General features: G+C 37.2%; 3 protein-coding genes across 5 annotated transcripts; all 3 read right to left on the bottom strand.

Annotated features, from left to right (window-relative positions):
* Positions 1-991: 991 nt before the first annotated feature.
* Positions 992-3268, bottom strand: LOC104111440 (6,7-dimethyl-8-ribityllumazine synthase, chloroplastic-like). 3 transcript variants are annotated; one of them, XM_070192112.1, is made up of 4 exons: positions 2867-3267; positions 2576-2762; positions 2379-2488; positions 992-1207 (listed from the first exon to the last, which is right to left on the bottom strand). In XM_070192112.1, the coding sequence occupies exons 1-4, from the start codon at positions 2912-2914 to the stop codon at positions 1052-1054; spliced, it is 501 nt and encodes a 166-aa protein (XP_070048213.1). In that variant the 5' UTR covers positions 2915-3267; the 3' UTR covers positions 992-1051. The 3 variants fall into 3 exon arrangements, with proteins under 3 accessions (XP_070048213.1, XP_070048215.1, XP_070048216.1); XM_070192114.1 differs by having other exon boundaries at positions 997-1207; positions 2576-2778; positions 2867-3265; XM_070192115.1 differs by having other exon boundaries at positions 1110-1236; positions 2867-3268.
* Positions 3269-12479: 9211 nt separating this feature from the next.
* Positions 12480-13413, bottom strand: LOC138902439 (zinc finger BED domain-containing protein RICESLEEPER 1-like). The gene is made up of 4 exons (XM_070190307.1): positions 13331-13413; positions 13103-13228; positions 12717-13040; positions 12480-12657 (listed from the first exon to the last, which is right to left on the bottom strand). The coding sequence occupies exons 1-4, from the start codon at positions 13411-13413 to the stop codon at positions 12480-12482; spliced, it is 711 nt and encodes a 236-aa protein (XP_070046408.1).
* A 7487-nt stretch (positions 13414-20900) lies between these two features.
* On the bottom strand, positions 20901-21425 carry LOC138902438 (uncharacterized). Its single transcript, XM_070190306.1, has 2 exons — positions 21275-21425; positions 20901-21193 (listed from the first exon to the last, which is right to left on the bottom strand). The coding sequence occupies exons 1-2, from the start codon at positions 21423-21425 to the stop codon at positions 20901-20903; spliced, it is 444 nt and encodes a 147-aa protein (XP_070046407.1).
* Between the last annotated feature and the right edge of the window lie 1933 nt (positions 21426-23358).

Here is a 23358-nt window from a genome sequence, read left to right as displayed (position 1 = left end):
TCTTACCGCTGACAAGATAGTTTTGCAAAACAAAAGAGTGAATAAAATATATGTGGTGGATCTATCCACTCTTTCAGATAATAAACTCACTTGCTTAAGTGTGTTGGACAATGATCCTTTCCTTTGGAACAAGAGACTTGGACATGTCAATCTAAGCCAACTCAAAAAACTAGTCTCCAAGGACTTGGTGATAGGGTTGCCTAACATTAAGTTCAAGGATGATAAAGTTTGTTAGGCTTGTTCAAGGGGGAAGCAGGTAAGATCCTCTTTTAAAAGCAAGAAAATGGTAAGTACTACCAGGATGATGGAACTGGTCCATATGGATCTCTGTGGATAATTTAGAACATTAATGTCACGACCCAAAATCACACCTGTCATGATGGCGCCTATCTTAATACTAGGCAAGCCGACAACCTCAATAAATTACAATAACCTCTTAAGTTTGAAAACATAATATTTAAATTCAACATAAAAATCTCACAAATACTGATATAAAACACTTCCCAAAATCCGGTTTTACTAAGTACATGAGCATCCAAATGATAATAAAGTTTGATTGATAAAATCACTGCCTGAATTATAGAACAATACAATAACTGAAAGGAAGAGAGTCTAGGTCAGCGGAAAGGAAGAGAGTCTAGGTCAGCGGACGCCAAGTAGCTACCTTGATAGTCTCCACTGATAACACTCTAAGATTTAACAGTCGCCGTATCCGGAAGCACCTGGATGTGCACACGAGGTGTAGAGTATAGTATGAGTACAACCAACTCAATAAGTAACAAGACTAACCTTTAGGCTGAAAGTAGTGACGAGCTAAGCAGGCACAATCCAGTATAGAAATAACAATACAGAAATGTAGGCATGCTTTCAAGTTCAACAGTTAAACTCAGTACTTTATATGGCCAATCTAGCCCAAGGAAGATCCATCCCATATATATATATACATCAACTATTTGTCAGTGACTCAGTACCGTATAAGGCTACATTGATATATAGTTCATGGAGAAACTATTATCTAACAATGCCTGGCTCACATTCTATAATCAATTAATCAATAATTTTTTGAGACAGTAGCAAGAACACTTAGAGGAGATAAATGTTGAAGATGTACGTCAATGTTTTCTTCTCTGACAGAGTAACTCTTGAAAGTGTCCAAAGCACCCTCCAAAAGCTTCTTGGTGATCAGATCGTTAAAACGTGCCACCACCTATAGAACCACACAAGGCAATTCATTTTCTGTAATGTAGAAAAGAACCAATAGAAATTAAAATTCGGAACCTATAACAAAGTCAACTGTAGTATCAACTTTAAGTAAAAGCAAACACACAGCAGACCAAATTCATCAACACAGTTGTGTGTGTGGGGGGGGGGGGGGGGGGGGAGTATTTTGGTTTGAATAGCTTAAACATAACTATCTTGTTACAAATTACGCGGAGACAAAATGCTTGAGATAAAATGCCAACACCTTGAAATCCTTTCCAGTGAAAAAATGGATACCTAATTATAGCTGGTTTGACCATATTTAATTGATTCTTGCAGAGTTGCAGTTAAAACTCCTTACATTAATCCAATACTCCCTTGGTCCCAATTTGTTTGGCAATGTTCCTGGAACACTTAAAGAAAAGAAAAAGTTTTTTGACACATGAGCTACATATGCATAAAAAATAACAGAAGTACCCTAACCAACTAACAAAGTACTTGTTTTACATCCAGTTCTTTCTTCTTCTTTTTCTTTTTTTTAATCCTTTCTTTTCTATTCTTTTTTGATAACCGAGAAATGCCCAAGACAAATGGCGCATAGTTTGAAACTCGGTAGATAATGGGCCCGGCCCTCTACCCTTCTCTACTTAAATACCAGCCTTTTGTTTGCGACAAGGTTCGAACATGACGTGCGCCTAACCAACATATCACGCATTGCGCTCTTACCACTAGACCAAAACCCTAGGGGCTCCTCTCGTTTGTATACTATATTGAGCAGCCATTGTATTTTTTACATTAAAGTATGGGAATTAACCAAATCCTCTTTTGCCATACATTATTATAATCATCGTAACTTCCCCCAATCCTTCTATTCCTGATTACAGGTAATCAGTGAAAGCTTTTCGAAATATTACTATATATTTGGAGTGAAAAGTAGTTCTTTCGTCTTGAAACTGAATAATGCTTGCAAGTGTGAATGCAAGGATTTAATGTGAATATCTTGTTGGGACGGTCAAGATAGAGAAATAGTGCCAAGCAAATTAGGACGAAGAAATTACTAAAATATAGAGAGTATGAAACTATGTAGAGGTTAAAGACATAAATTATAAATACCAAACTCCACCAAAGAACCAATATGTAATAATGGGGGGGAAAGGGTAAAAGGGGAAGAAACGGACAATAGCAAAGCGATGTTCCTGGGCAGATAGAAGAGAACCCCTCAACTCTCGAACAGCAGATGTCTGAACTAAATCCGTACGTTTTTGTTCCTTGCTTGCAAATCCAAAACCTAGTCAATTAAAAAAGGAATTCACAAATTTTAAGCAAAATATAACACCAACCCAAACAAAGAAGTACGAAGGAAATTGGTACTTACCTTGAGATTGAGTGAAAGAGAGAAGAGCAGTTAGTTTAGGTGAAGAAGAAATGGTTGTGTTATGGAAAGATAGGGAGAAGAGGGGACGATGTGAGGGATTGAAAGTTGATTGACGAAGTGGAAGTGGAACAAGAGCAATTTCTCCAAATGCCGCAGTATTTGCCATTTTCCTCACTCTTTGAATTTGCTACAATACCAAATTCCTGTTAGCCACTATAGTTCGTTCAAAAACAGTACTATCAAACAAAAACTAGAATACAGGCAACCTAATTTTCTGGTCCCTTCGCATACCTTCCAAGCCGAACTCATAGACCGGGTGATTTTCACAAATAGGATCATTCCCTGACATAGTTTTAATTTTGACCTTTCTAAGAAAAGTCTTGAAAAGATAGCTTTTTATCACAATTTGGAAAGGTTTCTGGCAATCACCGGAAATTTTCAAATAATAATCATTAGGATTTGCCACAAAAACTGGCAATCGATAAAAAAAAAATCATATGATGATCACTAGAATTTGTCACTCGAATTTTGCACAATTTTGGCGATTGTCAGGAGCGCTTGTGACCAAAGTGCTTCAAAATTTTGGCCGGAGACTATTTTATCAAGATTTTTCTTAACGGATCAAAATGGGATTGGCCACTCGGGTTTTCACAAGGTGATGATCACTAGGTTTATAGGTCAGTTTGCTTCGATTTTCTGTATTATTGGTTCGACTAATTGATTATCGGTTTATTAACATGTTAAATCAATAATCAAACCAATAAGTTTATCCATTATTGGTTGTTGATTAATCGATTATCAATAGTTAATGATTAAGTTATCGGTTTTAAACTGGTGAAATTCAAAAATAGCCGGATTTATAAGTATTTATTGAAAAATAGCAATAGTTTCAAAAGTAATCGAAATTTAGTCACTTTTCATGTAAAAATAAATTTGAACGAAAACACTGTTCAAAATCCAGAATATATTCCAGCATAATATACTGGAGTTCAAATTTTTTACATGTGAACTTCCAACATAATATACTGGAGTTCCAGTATAATATACTGTAGTTCCAGCATAATATACTGGTCCAGCATATTATGCTGAAAATTCATACACAGGTGCTCCAATCTCCAGTATATTATGCTGGAACTTTCCGTGTTCTAACAAAATAGTGGCTATTTTTCAATGTTACAAATGCTGACTATTTTTCAGTTACCCATCCGAAAACTAGCTAGCCCGTGCTATTTTCACATTTTAAATAGTATATGCCAGATAAGTGGGCCGTTGAAATTTTGCAAAAAAAAAAAATGGAAATGACATCAGGTAGCCACTTTTAAGCATATTGTTTAAAATATATCCACAGTTTACAATGTATTTAAAGATTAACCAATTCTCTCAAATTTCAAGACACAATATCCTGAAATTTAAACCTCAAAGTTCAAACTTCAGGACATCGTGTCCTAAAGTTCGAAAATTATGTCCATAAATTCAAATTTTATGTCCTGAATTTTAAATATCTACAATTTATCTACAACATAAATACATATTTTTTGTACAGAATTCGGTCAAAAACTACAATTTACATACAATTTATATACAACTTATATACAATTATGTAAGTTATAGATATTTTGTATTCCGTTTCTACATTCGACATACAAAATATATACAATTTGTTCATGTCTTCTTTTTCGAGTTTCAATCTGAAATTTCAACCAAAACGAACTCGAATCTTCACCAAATTGTCTCAAATTTGAGATATAAACTCCAAAAGATATTCCCAATAATTTGCAACAACACCCAATCCAAACAAAAAATAATTTCATGAAATTTCATTTTCTAAATCAAAGCTTTGAAGCTTTTAAATGGTTGTCAATGGAGTTTTTAATGGATTAACATAGTTTCCAATTCAATCTACTCGCTTCTAATTAATACTATTTTGTTTATTGATTCCAAAAAGCTAAAAGAATGATAACTAAAATGATTCTCTTCATTAGAGCTAATTTTTTTCTTATTTACTTCCTCGTTTTCATAGGATCTGAAGCAAGAACTTTGCTAGGTACTAATCTTCTATTATTTTTTTCACTTAGTAGTAGTATCATTTCTTCAATTAATCCACATGAAGATATTAATATAAGAATACTGATAGAGAATGAGAGAATGAGAGAGAGAGAGAGAGAGAAGAGGGAATTTCATATTCAATTCCTAATATAATGAGATACTCATTAATACTAATTTGTATATAATTGATAAATTGTATATCAACTTGTAATTAACTTAAAACCTAAACAGTGAGGGTAAATAAGTTTCTAATGTAGTACATATAGGTAAAAATCTCAATATTAAATGCTACAAGTTCGAATCCATTTTCATCAAACATATTATCCGATTTTCAGACTGCGTGAGTCATTAGTTACCAATGTCCAGTGTTAGAATCCTAAGATACAAAAAAATAAAAAGAAATTGAAATGGATGGAAGCTTGGAGCTTGAAGAAAATGAGAAATCGAGAGAGCAGTTGGAGAAAAAGGATGAGAATGAAAATAAGGTCTAAAAATACAATTTTAATAAAGCTTATTGAATCAATCGGTTAAACCATTAGAAAAATTAAACAAACCGAGTCAGGAATCGATAATCCGATAGTTCAATAATACTAAATCAATTTCAACTATTTACCCAACAATCTTGTTTACCAGTAAAATGCTACGGTTGAATTTATAGCGTTGTTTATAGACAAGCGAATCGATTTGACCCAAAAATAGTAAATAAATAAGAACAGAAATAAGATTATCAAATGAAATTAAGGAAGATTACAAGCCTGAGTAAGAACTTAGCATTTTCGATGGCAAGAGTGAGAAAAATGTTCAAGAACAAAGACTGAGCGTAATATGAAAGTAAATTATAGCTTTTTTTGTGCAAAATATTTAGTGTCTACAATGGTTGCTAATACTCCTATTTATAACCCTATTCAGGGAAACAAGATCCCAAAATAAAGCTCCTATTGAATGAGAATAAAACCGTTATTGATGGATGCATAACAATTGGCTATAAATACAGATATTCTCTGTAACGGCTGCCCATTGAATGTTATCCGATGACAATGCTTTGGATCTTTTGTTACCGGCTACTCTGTCTTCGGGATTCGTTCAGTACCGATTGCATGCTTACATCTGATGCCAGTTGTTTGTTGACTCACATCCCACCTGTCTTTAGTTCCACATGTCATTCTACCATTCGCTCAGCTGTCACTAACCAATTTTACCCCATACAGATAGTCCCCCTACTTTCTGGTGACACAACTTAGTGTTACTGGAAAGTAGATAAGAGTTACTTTCTTGGCGGGAAAGTTCATGAACGGCCTTTGACACTTGAAAGGACGCACGTCTTCTTGCATTAATGACCCGAACATGTGTTGCTCCGTGATTTAGCAAATATTTTTGTCAATTTTCGAGATAATCATGACTACGATTTTTACCGTCTATAATTTGTCCACTACCCATCATTCTAACTCTTTACTTTTACAATTTTCTCTTCTTTTCCAACTTACCTTAGAATCCCGCTTAAGAACTTCAGCTTTATCAGTAAAAAATTTCTTCACAGATTTCTTACCACCATATCTTCTTATACTACTCTCTTCAGAAAATCTAGCCTTCTCTTCGGTAGGGGCTCAAAGAAAATCAAAACAAAGAAAGTTGAGACTGAATCTGAACCTCCTATCGTGAACTCCATCATACCTCTTAAACTTAGTACGAAATGTGACCTTCAAGAACAAAAATCACCTCGAAATCCTAAAAGTGACAGAATCTGGCATGTTCGTAGATACCCTTCTTCCATTCCTTCTCCTAGCGTCCCTGTCGTGAAAGAGGAATGTACTTGGAACAATGTTGAAATCTTTAACCCCAATGAAGTAGAAAGAGTTACCTTTTCTAGGCCAGGGTTCATGTATGTTTACACATACCCTTTCACTTTGGGTCCTTTTACTTTGAGAGTTGGTGAAGGAACTGACCCAATAATCTTAGAGTTTTGCTACCGGTACCAAGTCTGTTTGGCACAAGCAGGCCCACCTGTGTGGCGTACGGCGGCTTGCCTCCGTCAATTGTGCTCTGAGACCGGAGAAACCCCAACTCTCGCACATATGATGAACCTCTACTCCCCAAAGATTTTTCGTGGGGGTGTGATAAATCTTAGAAAACACGGTCATCATGCTCTCCTTACCAGCATTAACGACAATGACCGTAGATGGATGAAATGGTTCGTTGTCATCGCTACCAGGGACATTATCCCTACCACAACACCAGCTTTTCCTGAAATCATGCTAACTTTTATTTTGGGTATCTGTTTCCTTTCCATGTAAAAATAAAACTTCTTTCTTTGCTAACTTTTATTTTCTTCATTCCAGCCACTCACTGGGAACCTCCACGGGTTTAAGATCTGGACCGATTGGTACAAAAAATTTTGGATATCACTACACCAGAATCTCGAAGGTGTAAGGAAATGGCTCCCAAATACGCGTGGAAAGCCAAAAATCATGGTAAACAAAAAATCTTCCTTCTTTCAACCTTTCAATACATTCTGCAAATGATTTAACTATCTTCTTGTGCCAAACATGACTTTCGAAGGAATCCGTTGCTTGCCCCGATATTGAGTCTCTCGATGACTCGGTGGAAGCTGAACGGGTATTGCAGAGTACCCTTAACCTAAGGAGGGCTTGTGAATCTACTCCCACCTCCAGTGAGGGTGCCCCCTCCCAGAGTCCCCTGTCCAAAAATAAGAAACCAAAGAGGAAGCGTACCTCCTCGGCTGGGACTCAGAAGAAGAGAGTGAATGAAATATCAACCGAACCGGCCATAGTGGTCCTTGATGATGAAGAAGGGGCTGATGATAGAGAGGCCCATTCAAATAAGGAAATGATCTTCATCGGCTCAACCGGATGCTCAACCGGGAGAGCTTTAAACTCCACCGCCAGAGGACGTCTCCTATTCATTCCGGCACAAAAATTTAAAGTTTTTGTTAACTCTCAAATGATAAAATAAATTAACTTATCATTCAAACAAGAAATAAGATAAAAATAAATGAACTTTTATTTATCCCTTATATCTTTAAAAGTACATTTACATAAATATTCATTTGCTTAAGTAAATAAAGCTACCAATATATGTGGCTAACTTGTATAACTTATTTCTACGGGGCAGATCATGCAGTCTCCGGTCCTGATAAGGCATTGATCCCAGTTCTTACAGTCCCCAATCTTCATAATTAGTGCCTTGTCAAGTATTATTTCCCCGACAGTGTTCGAATGCTAAGCATGAGAATTCGAACACTGGAAGTCTTGCATTCACCGATGACCCTTCCTTCATAATGTACTTTTTCGTTACTTCCTTATTAATGGAAACATCTTGTGGATGGCGAAATAATCTGTTTCCAGAGGTCGATGGAAACAATGAGAGTCTTGGGAGATGAGATATGTTATCAAGCCACAGATTATTTAATCATCCATAGGTTGATTGCCATACGAGTTGATCCACTCAGGGCCGTCTATACTCATGCTAAAGTGAAGGCAACAAAACTTTCGATTGTTGATTCACCAGTTTGCTGATGATTCTTCCTTTGTAGTATGCTTTACATCGCCGTCTATTTAAAAACCTTGTCAGAAAAAATCGATTGGGACAAATACTGGTCGAAAGGAAACATAGTGCAGCACATACTTTCAGTACGAGCAAGGATCTTCAGCAGTAATACCTTTTGAGGCGAGTCACATTCCAATTGCTTGGCAATTTAAATCCATCTTGATTTTTCAATTCGTACGAACATTTACTAGTTATAGTTGAAACCCGGTAAGGTCCTTCCCATGTCGATCCCAGCTTCCCGGCGTTAACTTCCCGAGTGCTTTGAGTGACTTTCCTTAGAACTTTAAAATATCAGAGATTTGCTCTGCGGTTGTAATATCTTTCCATCCTCTGTTTTCAAGACACCATCCTCACATACGCCAGATCTCGGTACTCTTCAAGCAAATCTAGTTTAACCAGCAATACTTTATTGTTTGCTTCTTCGTTTGCTCAGTAAAAGCTTAAGGTCGGTTCCCCCACTTCCACCGGCATCAAACCATCTGAACTATATACAAGTGAAAAGGGTGTTTCACCCGTGCTCGACTTTATCGTAGTCCGGTACGCCCATAACACACACGGTAACTTATCTGGCGACTTGCCTTTAGCATACTATAACTTCTTTTAAAGGTTTTGAATAACTACATTGTTGGTCGATTTCGCCTGTGGTATGGTAAGATGTAATTCTTTTGATTTTCAAGCCTTCCAAAAACTTTGTGACTTTGGAACCTATGAACTGTGGCGCATTTTCACAAGTAATTTCTTTTATTATTTCGAACCGGTAGACGGTGTGGTCCCATATAAAATTGATCACCTCTCGTTCTCCTATCTTCTGGTAAGCACATACTTCAACCCATTTACTAAAATAATCAGTTAAAACCAACAAAAAGAAATTACCTTACCAGGTCCCTACGGTAAGGGTCTGACTATGTCTATCCCCCATTTCATGAATGGCTATGGTGACACAACCGAATGCAAAAGTTCTGCCGACTGATGCACTAACTGTGCACGGCGTTGACATTTATAGCACTTTTGTCCAAATGACTTCATGTCTTGCTCCATCCGGGGCCAATAGTAGCCGGTCTTGACTAACTTGAGAACCAACGAGTCTGCACTGGAGTGGTTTCTACAGACTCCTTCATAAACTTCCCTTGTCGAGTAGTCAGCCTATGAGGCCTCTAGACACCAAGCCAATGGCCCTTGGAACGACCTCATGTATAACTATCCGTCAACAAGACTGTAACGAGCCGCCTTGGTCCGTAGTGCCCGGGATGATTTTGAGTCTTTGAGCAATTTTCTATGTCTTAGATATTCAATGAACTAGTTCCTCCAGTCCCAAATTAAGTTGGTTGAATTAACTTCAGAGTAGCCGTCCACATCCAACACCGAATGCAACAATTGAACGACCGTACCAAAATCAGACCCTTTCATATCGGTGGATGAACCCAAATTAGCCAATGCGTCTGTCTCCATATTTTTCTCCCTTGGAATGTGGATAATTGACCACTCTCTGAACCGTGCGAGTAATGCTTGAACCTTGTTCAAGTACTATTGCATGCGCTCCTCCTTGGTGTCTAAAATTCCATACACTTGGTTTACCACCAACTGGGAGTCGCATTTTATCTCGATGACCTCGGAACCTAGTCCCCAAGCTAATTTAAGTCCTATAACCAAAACCTCGTACTCGGCATCATTGTTAGTTAATAGTACAATTCTAATGGCCTGCCTTAGGTTTTCCCCCGAAGGAGTGATTAAAACTACCCCGAGATCGGACCCTATTACGTTGGAGGCTCCATCCATGAACAAGTTCCAAATTCCCATATTGTTCCTGATACCAACACTGCTTCTATAGCAACTAAAGGCATTAATCCTGGACTGAAATCAGCCACAAAATCAGCCAAAACTTGTGACTTAATTATAGCCATGGTCTTGTATTCAATGTTGAGTTCGCTAATTTCGACTGCCCACTTAGTCAAATGACCTAACAACTCAGGCTTATGAAGGACACTCCTTAAGGGAAAGGTTGTCACAACGGCTATTGGATGACATTAAAAATAAGGCCTAAGCTTTCGAGAGGCAATTACGAGAGCTAAGGCCAGCTTTTCAAGGTACGGATAGCGTGTATCCGCTCTTGATAATATTTTACTAATTTAATAAATGAAAAATTATGTACCTTCTTTTTTCCGGACCAAGACGACACTTACCTCCGGATAAATTAACAGTTGCTGCCCTTCTCCTAATTTTGACAACAACGGAGGGCTAGACTTGTACCTTTTTAGGTCTTTCAGTGCCTATTGGCATTCGGGAGTCGATATGAAGTCGTTCTTCTTTTTCAAAAGCAAAAATATGTGATAGAACTCTTCCGAAGACCTCGAGATGAACCTGCTTAGAGTCGCCAACCTACCGGTCAATTTTTGTGCTTCCTTCATGCTTGTCAGCTGGTCCGAGATATCCTTGATGGCCTTGATTTTATCGGGATTTACCTCGATTCCTCTTTGAGAGACCAAAACCCCAGGAACTTACCGGAACTCACTCTGAAGGCACACTTCTCTGGGTTGAGCTTCATATTGTAATTTTTCAGAATGTCAAATGTCTCTTGGAGATATTCCAGATGATTTCCTGCATTAAAAGAACTAACTAACATGTCGTCAATATAAACTATATTGTCTTACCTATCTGTTTTTCAAACATCTTATTAATGAGCCTCTAATAAGTGGCTCCGATATTTGTAAGCCTAAAATGCATCACATTATAGAAATTAGGGGTGGGCTTCGGTCGGTTAGTATGAAAGTACAGTTTGGTTTATCGGTTTTCGATTTTGTATTATTAATAACCAAACCAAAGTATTTATGGTTCGGTACGATTTTTTCAAAGTTCGGTTCGGTTATTTCCGATTTAGTTTTTCGGTTATTAACGGTGCAAGATTTTTATATGTTGACTCATGACCGCTCGCTTTTATGTTACATTGTAACATTGGAATAAGCTCTGTTACATTGGAAATTTAGAATAATTCTTGTGGTTCCCCATTATACAAAAGCAGGCAACAGCTAAAATCTTGCATACTAAAATATTACATTATACAAAAGCAGGCAGCAACCAGTAGCTACTCAACGCCTCCATACTCCACGGTCCACTCAACTAATTGCATACTAAAATCTTACATTTTTGCATACTAAAATCTTGTGCCATTATACAGAATAGAAGCAGGCAACAACTACTATTGAAATTTTGGTTCAAATTCAAATAATATTTTACTTTAAACCTAAAATTTCATAGGATCAACTACATACAACCCCTCACACTTTTGAGCAACATACGTTAGAGATTACATTTACACACTAGGGGTGGTAGAAGGTAACACAATTTCATATCATACTAAAATCTTGCCCCATTATACAGAAGCAGGCAACAACTACTATTTATGGGAGTAATGCAGAAGTTTTAAAGAAGCAAGCAATATCTACTTTTTTAGTTCAATACAAGATCCTGTAAAATTCAAGAGATAACCAAATAAGTCTAGAAATACCATCACCAAACAACAAAGTAGTGGCAAAGTAGTCACAAGCCACAAGCCACAAAGTAAGTTTAGAAAAGGATACGTAAAGACTTAAATACGAATCACTGGATGAGGCATGAGACACTTCTTAATATGCTTCACTAAGACAAAAGTGCCATTATACTTCGGATAACAATTATAAACTCGACCACAATAAACACACTTTGCTTTGCAGACTTCTTCATTTTCTTCAACTACCTCAAAATGTTCACCAAATAGGCGATCTAGCTTTAGGACCATAAGGCATAGTTGAACCGACAAAATAAGAAAATATCACATGTTAAATAATATATTTTAAATTATAAATAACAAAAGGATATCACAAAACAAGCAATTCTTTAAACTTACCACTTGTTCAAACTATGTATCAACAATGCTAGTATCTCTTTCAACAATGCAAGTTTCTCTTCCGCTCTTTGCCATATCTAAATATAATTTGATAAAGTGTGTCATATAAACTTACAAAGTAAATTAATTTTCACTAAAATACACATAAAACCCAAAAGCATACCAAGTTCAATTTGCTCAAGAAACTCCAAATCTTCTTCAACATTAATAGGAGTACACACACATCTAAACCAATCTTGAACACAAATAAGACTTTGCACCAACTGGGGGTCAATGAACTCCTAAATGAATGAAGAATGCGGCCACCGGTGCTAAATGCACATTTTGATGCAACATTAGAAATTGGAATGTCCAATACATCACGAGCTAGCTGAGATAGAACAGGAAATCGAGGCACATTAACTTTCCACCAATCTAAGATTTAAAGTCATCAGAATCATCAGACACTGGCTCTTGTTCTTCACTAATATATCTTTCCAATTCAGATTTAACACATCCACTTCCAGAGTCTTCCTTTTGCCTTTTCAATTGAAGCTTTGTTCTCACAGATTTCGATCTCACATTTCCACTAGATGAATCAGATGAAGTAGATCTAGATGGAGATGATTGAAGATAACATCCTCTTGAATATGTTTTTGATATTCCCCAAACAAAGAATTCAAATAAGCATCCACTTCAACAGTTATTTTCTTCCCTGGTTCCTCCCCGAACATTTCCTCAAGTGCAAAACCAACATACTCTAATTTGTTATGAGAATCTAATACAGAAGCAATGAATATCATTTTATGCATCTTTTCAGGTTCACCCCAATATTTTTTACACTTTTCTTTCATCTTCCCCGCCATCTTACTCAAATTAGTATCATCAGTAGCTAAACAAGCTTTCAAATGACTATCAAGCTCATATATATCCTCAAAATGACAATTAGAAGTGACATAACGTGAACTTGAAACTTTTTCGGTGAGCTCGTAAAATCTTTCAAGAAACTTTATCACATTTCTCACATTCACCCAATCATCACATACAAATAGACTTACAACATTCCCATCCTCAAAACATGCATACAAAGATGAGTAGAAAATCCATCATCAAAAAGATAAAGTTTGGCAAAGCCCTTCTCAAAGTTTTGCACCGTTTCCAACATCAAGTAGGTGGAATTCCACCTAGTAGGAACATCCAATCACAATATTTTGCTACATTCTACCTCTTGATGTGAACAATATTCCCTAAACTTTAAGGCCCTTTACGGAGATGATCTCACATACCTTACAGCTCGTCTAATACGTTTTAGAGAAATATCAATTTCTTTCAAACCATCTTGCACAATTAGATTAAGTATGTGAGCCATGCATATCACGTGAAGATACTTACCACTCATCGAATTAGTTTTTCACATATCTAATTGTTTAGACAATTCTTTGACCGTGACATCATTCGAATAAGCATTATCAATAGTAACAATAAATACCTTATTCAATTTCTATTCAAGTAAACAATTACCTATAAATTTTGCCATCTCGTCACCCTTATGACTAGAGATAGGGCAAAAATTTAGTATCCATTTATGCAATACCCAATATCTATCAATAAAATGACCCGTCAAACACATATAGTTAATTCGTTGTAACGAAGTCCATGTGTATGTGGTAAGGAAATATTTTGGTTTTACTTCTCTTAAATTTTTCATTAGTTTAAGTCTCTCTTCACTGTAAACTTGAAAACAATCCCTTGTAATTGTCCTACGAGAAGGAACATTCAATAGAGGTTGGGCTATGCGCATAAACTTCTTAAACCCTTTCTTTTCAACAAAGCTAAAAGGTAATTCCTCCGTAATTACCATCTCAACTAAAGCCCTCATAACTAGTTCTTGATCAAATTTCCAAAGCACCCCACCATCCATTTGCCCATCTTTTTGTAAACACAATTGTGTTTGAGTATTATCAACTTTTCTTGATATTTTTGGACACTTCTTTAAATGTGTATTCAATGATATTGTTCCATTCAATCGTGAATCGGCCTTATAATCACGACCACAATATTTACACTTTGCTCTATCAACTACATTATCATCTTTAAACTTTTTAAAATGATCCCAAACAGTTGATCTAGATTGTATGGATTTTTTTTGGACATTGACTAGTTTCAACTGAATTTGTAGGTGAAAAAGTAGGTTCACTTTCAGATGAACCCACCTCGCTTACTCTACTTTCAACTTCTGCCATCTATACAAAATCAAATAAAAATAAAATTAAAAATACAAACTGGTATACAATATAAATCAAACATGTCGCAATTCGCATAAATCAAGTTGATTGTCTGTTTAAGGAGTCAATTGTCACTTTTATTTCAAAAGAACAAAAGCAAAGCCAATGGACATTTAAGAAAGAATAGAAAACGATATTGTTGCTCTCGGTGTACAATAGCAAGGAATGCAATTGTGACCAAAAAATGATGGTTCATCACCGGAAAACTATGCATGACACTAATATACAGTCAGGGAAGTTAATCACTCCAGCAAATGGCATACAAAAGGAATTACCACCACTCACATTTGGGAGCTTTCTACCACAGAAATACCAATCGATAGAGGAAGTTTATGAAACTAGTAGTTCTGAAGGTGCTGTGCAACTTCAACCTACCAAAGTGGAAGGAACAACGATACATGCAGCTCGGTGATTACAGTACTCTGAAGCGAGTGGATCAGTAAAGCCAACTCCTACAGCAGCTAACATTGTACGAGGGAATCACAACTCACAAATGGGTAAACCCTTGTCTTTTGTTCCTCCAATTGATAGAGATGGTAAACGAATTGTCAAATTGAACGAGGGAGATCTACAATCTCAGGAAGATTATTGTAAAACCTCTCTAATTGGGTACATAATCGTAGAGAATCCTTATGAAAAATCTATGAAGAATTTTGTTATGAATGTGTGGAATTTTGTTACAAAATCTCATATATTAATTCATTATAAGGGATATTATATCTTCAAATTTTACACCATAGATGATAGGGACCAAGTTCTCCAGTAAGGGCCATATACCTATAGGAACAAACCAATGGTGCTAAGGCTATGGGAAATTAATTTCTCATTCAGCAAAGACATACTAAGCATAGTGCCGGTTTGGGTGAGATTCCCTGGGCTACCAGTAGGATATTGGTCGACTGAGGCTCTAAGCAAAATGGCCAGTATAGTAGGCAAGCCCCTATACACTGATAAATTCACTGCTCATTATGAGAAGATATCTTATGCAAGGGTTCTTGTGGAGGTGGATGCTGCATATCCTTTGGCCCTATGGTGCAGATTATTGAATATGATTGGAGGCCTGTGTTCTATAATGACTATCTAAAATTTGGTCATGATTCTTTTGACTGTCGGCACAACAAAAGCTGTAATGAAGAGGAGGATAACCAAGAAAGGGGAAAGCCAAGAAGGAAGATAAGAAGAGCAAAGAAGACAGCTAGGACTGTGAAGCAAACATCGCTGTTGAAAAATCTAGAAATGAATGCTGAAAAAGATCTAGAGCCACAGAGGAAGGGGTTAACCTTCAGAATGACACATGATGCAATCCTGTGAGTGGAATGCTAACTTGCAATGATAAAGGGAAGGTAGCTGCTAAGCTAAGGCATGATGGGAGTGGAGGGCAACAGGAGGATCCAGGTCCAACATTCTCTCCAAATCACAACCCTAAATGATCATTGCCACTTGAAATACTAGGGGCCTGAACCATGCCCATAAACAGAAGGAGATAAAGACCTTTCTGGCTAAAAATAAGGTAGATATAATGGGGTGTATTGCAACCAGAGTAAAAGAACATAAGGGTAAGAAAATACAAAAACAGATTGCTCAGGGGTGGAATGTTTACTGTAACTATCACTATACTGCAAATGGTAGAATTTGGATTATGTGGAGAGCACATATACAACTTCAGATTATTCAAACTACAGATAAATTCATCCATTGTCTAGTGGAGGATACCAGAACTCAAATTACCATATATCTCAGTATCATATATGCCCAGAATGATGGCCATCAAAGGGAGACTTTATGGAGGGATCTTAAACAGATAAATATGCAGGCTCATCTGCCATGGCTTCTTAGTGGAGATTTTAACAATGTTCTATCTTCTGAAGATAAAATAGGGTCCCCTATAATCATTACTGAAACATAAGGATTCAAAGATGTGGTTGATTTTCTACAAATTATTCCTCTTAGAGCTAAAGGATGGCGTTTTACTTGGACAAACAAACAAGGCACTGGTTCAAGAATGTATAGCAAGATAGATTGGGCTTTGAGAAACTATCAGTGGATACAATAATATGGTCATGTGGAGGAAGATTTCTTAAATCCTACAGTCTCTAATCACTTCCCTATCCTAATCAAATGTGGTGGGCAGAAACTATTACATCCTAAACCATTTAGATTATACACAAATGTCATGGAAGTTCCACAATTCCAGAATATTATTCAGCATGTTCGGAATCAGAATTATGTTGGCACATCTATGCAACAGGTCTGGTGCAAGGTGAAGTCTCTGAAGGTGTAATTGCAAGATTATAATGCTTATATGGCTTCATACAAACAAAAACTTGAGCAGACAAGAGAGAGATTGATTATTGTTCAGGACCAGATTCAGCAGGATCCTTTAGCCTATAACCTGTTTGACTTAGAGAAAGAGACACTAGCTGACATTGAAAAATGGAGCAATGTTGAGGAACAAGTGCTGAGGCAGAAGTCCAGGGCCTGCTGGATTGAGTGTGGTGATGCAAATACAAAATACTTCCATGCCCAATGGAAGATTAGATCCAGCCAGAATAGTATAACCTCTATATACACTGACACAGGAATGAAGGTAACTGATCCAAAATTGGTTGAGCAGGAATTCATCAGAGTATTTAAGTCCTTGATGGTAGACTGTGCTACTGAAATACCTTGTGCAAATACAACTATAATCAAGGATGGACCATGCTTAATTATTTTACAACAGAGAGAATTAATTCAGAAAGTAACTGATGAGGAAATCACTACTGCATCGTGGGAGATGCCTAGAGATAAAGCACCAGGTATTGATAGATTTCCTGTGAAATTCTTTACTATAAACTAGAACATAGTGAAGAAGGACATCTTTGCAGCTGTGAAGAGCTTTTTTACTACCTGTAGCCTGCCTGGAATGATCAATATTACAGCCATCACCTTAGTACCTAAATTCTCAGCACCTTCAACAGTCAAGGACTATAGGCCTATTGCATGTTGTACCACATTGTATAAGATTATCTCTGAAGTCATTACTAGAAGAATCAAAACTGTTCTTGATGGTTTGGTTGGACATTCCCAATCAACATTCATTGAAGGGAGGTGTATTATTGATAACATACTACTCAGTCATGAGTTATTTAAAGGATACTCCAGAAAAGGTATCTCTCCTAGATGTGTGCTGAAGGTGGATTTGAGGAAAGCCTATGATACTTCGGAATGCGGATTTCTCAGAAGAATGCTTGTTGATATTGATTTTCCCTTCAAGTTTGTGCAATGGATAATGGCAGGTGTTACTACAATGTCATATTCCTTGGTGCTAAATGGAGGACTGATCAAATCTTTCAAAGGCATAAGGGGGATTAGACAAAGAGATCCAATGTCTTCATACTTATTTGTCATTGCAATGGAGTATTTAGGAAGAGAACTGGGTCAATTACATAAGAATGGAGATTTTAACTTTCATCCTAGGTGCAGGAAGTTAAATAATACACATATCTATTTTGCTGATGATCTCCTGATGTATTGTAGAGCTGATATTGAGTCTATTAGAATCCTTAATGCTTCATTTCCCAGATTCTTAGTTGTTTTTGGCTTGCAGGCAAATGTGGATAAAAGTGCTCTATATATATGGCTGGAATTTCATTAACTGTGAAATAGAAAATTCTTTCAACATTGGGCTTTAGTGAAGGAAAGCTTCCTTTCAAATATTTGGGGTTTCCTTTAGATTCTAAAAAGCTATCAGTTCAGCAATATCTACCTCTTATTGAGAAGATAACTGCAAGGGTCACCTGCTGGCTAGCTAAGCTTTTATCTTACGCTGACAGATGTGAACTGATAAAGGCTGTTATTTTTGGCATTCAAACCTAATGGGTACAGTTCTTTGTTCTTCCAAAGAAGGTTATGAAGCTAATTGAGGCAATATGCAGAACTTTCCTATGGACTAGTACTACTACTATCTCTAAGAGAGCACTAGTGGCATGGGATAAAGTATGCAGGCCTACAGTTGCTGGAGGGCTCAATATACTGGACATCAAACTGTGGAACAAAGAAGCAATCATAAAACATTTGTGGGATATAGCAAGAAAGAAGGACTGTTTATGGATACTATGGGTGCATAGCTTCTATATAAAGAACATAGACATGGAAAAATGGCTACACCCAAGACTGCATCTTGGGTAGTGAGGAAGATACTAGATGGCAGAGGATTGATTATGGAGCACCAGAAACTTCAAGGCGACATCCATAGCAGATTAAAGTCAATGTGCACAGATACAAAGTTCTAGATAAAGGAGATATACTTGAAGCTGATACCAATATATCCCAGAGCTGAATGGAAAAGTTCGATGATGCATACCAACATACACCCCAGATACAAATTCACTCTATGGCTAGCAGCACAACAGAGACTAGCTATAGTGGAAAGACTATTGAAGATTGGCATCCAAATTCCTGCAGCCTGTGCATTCTATGGACATAACCTGGAATCCTTTAACCACTTGTTCTTTGATTGCACCATCACAAAGCAGCTGTGGTCTAGACTATGTTCATGGTTGGGATATAATAGGAGAATTAGTGATTGGAAAATAGAATTGGAATGGGCATGCAAGAAAGCCAAGAGTAGAACAGGAACAAATGCAATTACTAGATGTGTGTTTGCCTTGACTATTGTATTGATTTGGAGAGATAGAAACAAGATCAAATTTGAACAAGCTAAATTTGATGATTCCCAATTCTTTAGGAAGATAGTATTGCACCTACACGTTAGAGAAAAGGACATAGTCAGGTGGAAAGAAGCATTGCACCAGCTGAATTGGGTTCCATAGATAATTAGAAAGTACAGTAGGGAATCCTCACTGTAGTTTGTTATGAAACAAGTGTCTGTATGAAAATTTTGTAGTGTAGGATAGATAGACACATGAATTGATAAAAGCAGAATGTGATGTATATCTGGAGTAGCCTGTCAAAGCTGCTCCTTGGACTCCAATGTACATATTTTTTAATATCAATAGAATATAATGTATAATAAAAAAAAGAAGTAAAAACAGAGGCAAAAAACAAAAGATGCAATTGTCACTTCTTTTTGGCAAATGTTAACTCGAAAGAGTCCTAAAAGTCAGAGGCAAACACGCATAAATACTATAAACAAGACCAGAAAAATTGAAAGTTGAAAGAAACCAGTAACACTAATAAAGTAATAATAATAGAAAGATAAATTTTATGCATACTATAATTTTAATAGCATGCACATTGCAATTTTCTTTTTATGCACTGCAAATTTATGCACATTAGAACTTAGAATAAGGAGGGAACTAGGGAAAAAGAACTCAGAAGAAGGGGGAAACCTGAGGAAGAAGGAGGAGCGACAAGCGACGAGCGGCAGAAGAGGAAGAATGCGTCACACCAGGTGACGAGCGGTAGTCGGCACAGAGGAGGAAGGAAGTTGGGACTCAAGAAGTCAAGAACCCTAATTAGAACTAAGACAAATTTTAATTTCTAACAAAGTAGGATTAGGAAAGTAATGTAAGTCTAGACTGTAGGGTATTCAGGTACTAGGTAAATTGGGATTCGGATTTGTGGACGGGTATTGGATAAATTGGGCTAAAAAGGAAGTGGCCAGGTGGGTGAGCCCATATGTTTTGTTCAAAAGTGATAACCAAAACCCAATTATTAATATCCTATATATCTCTCAATTCTCATACCCAAAACTTTAGTTTTTCGGTTTAACCAAAAACCGAAAAACCAAAATTGTTAATCGCACCGAATACCAAAATTTAATAATATATAAACCGCACACCGACCGAATAACCAATTAAACAGATACCGAAAAATCAAAATTTATGGTTCGGCCGGGTTTTTCGATTCGGCCAGTATTATGCCCACCCCTAATAGCAATATGTGCCAAAGTTTGTGATGAAGTAAGTCTTCTCTTGATCTTTTAGGTTCATCCTAATTTAATTATACTCGGAATAAGCATCAAGAAAACTCATTAACTCGTTCCCGGTCGTAGCATCAATCATTTGATCAATGTTTGTCAATGGAAAAAAGTCCTTCGGGCATGCCTTATTTAAATTCTAATAATCTATACACATTCTAAATTTGTTATTGTTTTTAGGCACTACTACTATGTTAGCTAGACACTCCGGGTACTTTACCTCTCGAATCAAACTAATATTGAGTATTTGGATTACCTCTTCCTTAACAAACCTATTTCTGACCTCTTCTATCAGTTATTTCTTCTGCCTTACCGGAGGAAAGTTTGGATCTAGACACAATTTGTGGACCGTCACCTCCAATGGAATACTTGTCATATCTAAATGGGGCCATGAAAAGTAATCAATGTTAGATTTAAGAAAATCTAAGAGTTTTATCCTGCGTTTGGGACTCAACCCCATTCCTAAATGGAACTTCCTTTCCAAAAATTCTTCGAACAAAGTCACTTGTTTGAGATATTCTGCGGTTGACTTAGTTGCATCCGTCTCCTCCAGTACTTGATAAGACCTCAATACCTGATATATTCCGATGACTCCTCATTTTTATCATCTTCAATTGGGACGGGAGAAGGCACCGGTTCATGTAATTGCTATTTGCTGGTTTCTTTGCCCTTGCTGCTGTAAACAGTTACTGCATTCATCTCCCTTGCAACTAGTTGATCTCCTTTGATCTTCTTGATCCCTTCTGGTGTTGGAAAGTTTAACAGTTGATGGTAGGTTGAAGGGACGACCTTCATTTCATGTATCCACGACCTTCCGAGGATTACATTATAGCCCATGTCTCCATCTACTACTTCGAACATGGTGGTCTTTGTTACACCTTCGACATATGTGGGAAACAAAATTTCTCCTTGGGTTATCACACTTGTTAGGTTGAAGCCAGCTAGAAGTTTTATAGCCGGAATGATGTTTCTGGTTAACTTCGCTTGCTCTAAAACTCTCTATTGAATGATGTTGGCCGAACTTCCTGGATCAACCAAAACACGCTTAATTTTGAAATCTAAAATATTGAGAGAAATTATCAAAGTATCATATTGTAGGTAGAAGAATTCCATCAACATCCTCTTCTGTGAAGGTGATGTTGTCTTCTGAGACTTCTCGGATTCTCTTGCCATGAGTCACTGATATCTACGTCTTCTTTGCTGCCGAAAATGTCACCCTATTGACCTTGTCCCCTCCGAAGATCATGTTGATTGTCATCCGAGGTGACACTGTTGTCAGCTTTGATGGCTCCGCATTGTCCCTGTTTCTACCATAGTTGTTCTTGGTACGGTCACTTAAAAACTCTCTGAGGTGACCATTCTCCAACAATGTCGCCACCTTTTCATGAAGATGTCGACAGTCCCCAGTCCTATGGCCGTGAGTCCCATCGAATTCACACTTTTGGCTAGGATCTGATCGGATTAGTTTCAGGAACTGAGTTTCTTTAATATTCCTCATTGCTGACACCAATTCTACCAAGATGATATTAAAGTTGTAATCGGATATCCTGGGAGATGCTGAATCTCAGGACCTAGACATCTCTTTCTCCGGCAATGATTGGCTACTCCGACCACGATTCGTCCTTCTATCGAAAGTGAACTGTCACGCCTCGACCTCGGGGAGTCCGTTCCTTCTACCAAACTCACCCATAAATAAAGAGAATATAAACTTCATTAATTAATACCACAAGGGTTCATGAACAACACTAGTTCCATCATTATTAGTTACTTCATTTATAAGTCTCTAAAACAATACATTTCACAACCATAGTTTTACAGTGGAAGCATGAGATACAATTACGACATCTTTAGTTTAACTTTTCCACACTAATACACAACCCACAATATGTCTACAGAGCCTCTAATAAATATAAAAGAGTACAATGATGGTGCCAACAACAAGGCTCGGGCTATAAAACATAATACACACGGAACAAAAGATGCACAACCCCGGAATGAAGTGGGGCTCACCAAGTCATCTTGAAAAAAGTGTACCGCTATCACTGGTCAATGTCTTCCGATGTGGAACCACCTGTATCCATTAAAGATGCAGCGCCCCCGGCAAAATGGACGTTAGTACATATCGAATAGTACTAGTATGAAAACCAAAACACCTATTCAAGGACTTGGAAATACAACATGAATATGATGAATCATGGTAACAATCATAGGGCTTATGTAGCCATAAAAGTCAAAGCAAATTTATTAAGAACTTCCAATAATGCTTATAAATTTCAAGTCGGGAATCCTCTACAACTACCTTTACACAGAGCGACCTTGTCTCCTCACCCCAATGTATGCGGGTGGAGGTGCAATCGCAATACCAGAACTATACACAAAGCGGATCCGCCGCCTCACCCCAATATATGCGGGTGGAGGTGTATTCATAATACCACAACTATACACAAAGCGGCCCCGCCGCCTCACCCCAATATATGCGGATGGAGGTTTAATCACAATACCACAGCTCTACACAAAGCGGCCCCGCCGCCTCACCCCAACGTATGCGGGTGGAGGTGTAATCACAATACCACAGCTCGAGTTCCCAAAATGATAATAATATGTACAAAAGAGTTCCCCTTTTAATCAACTGTTTGGCACCTTTGGCCTTAGCAAGTGTAAATTCATAAAGTTTCATCATATGAGAAATAAGTGTATAATCCCATTGATTTCATACCAGATCTTCTTCCCGAAGGGATATAACATGATTAAGTCAAAAATAGAGAATCACTAACACACGAGGGTTCTAACACGTTATGCCAATCGAGCATCAATTCTAATAGTTTGAATACTCCACATCAATAGCATTCCATGTCCGAACTTTACACGATGGAGTTTTGTAATAATAGGGGAATTCCTATACCAAAACAAAAGAGTTTAGCCTTCATACCTCGCTTTGAGCTTCCCTTAATTCACTACACAGTTCCAAAAATCCTAGCAACTTCGATCTATTTAGAGACATAGCAAAATTGAACATAAATTAGGAAGATATTCATGGTATCAGCTCATTGGAGAATTTTGTCAAACACTAGGTGTGCGAATTTGATTACAAAGTTCTTCCACAAGA

This window comes from Nicotiana tomentosiformis, chromosome 12, assembly GCF_000390325.3.
Source record: "Nicotiana tomentosiformis chromosome 12, ASM39032v3, whole genome shotgun sequence".
NCBI classification, from domain to species: domain Eukaryota; kingdom Viridiplantae; phylum Streptophyta; class Magnoliopsida; order Solanales; family Solanaceae; genus Nicotiana; species Nicotiana tomentosiformis.
This window is presented reverse-complemented; position numbering and strand designations above follow the sequence as displayed.

Coding starts and splice junctions, on each gene's coding strand:
- LOC104111440 (XM_070192112.1), bottom strand. CDS start 2,914: ATGATCCTATTTGTGAAAATCACCCGGTCTATGAGTTCGGCTTGGAAG. Junction 2,763..2,866: donor CTATGAGTTCGGCTTGGAAG/GTATGCGAAGGG, acceptor TTGGTATTGTAG/CAAATTCAAAGAGTGAGGAA. Junction 1,208..2,378: donor AGGAACATCGCTTTGCTATT/GTCCGTTTCTTC, acceptor GTGGTTCTATAG/GTGGTGGCACGTTTTAACGA.
- LOC138902439 (XM_070190307.1), bottom strand. CDS start 13,413: ATGGCTCACATACTTAATCTAATTGTGCAAGATGGTTTGAAAGAAATT. Junction 13,041..13,102: donor GTTTTGAGGATGGGAATGTT/GTAAGTCTATTT, acceptor GTTTCTTGAAAG/ATTTTACGAGCTCACCGAAA. Junction 12,658..12,716: donor GATGCTTATTTGAATTCTTT/GTTTGGGGAATA, acceptor ATCTCCATCTAG/ATCTACTTCATCTGATTCAT.
- LOC138902438 (XM_070190306.1), bottom strand. CDS start 21,425: ATGGCAAGAGAATCCGAGAAGTCTCAGAAGACAACATCACCTTCACAG. Junction 21,194..21,274: donor TGTTTTGGTTGATCCAGGAA/GTTCGGCCAACA, acceptor TAAAACTTCTAG/CTGGCTTCAACCTAACAAGT.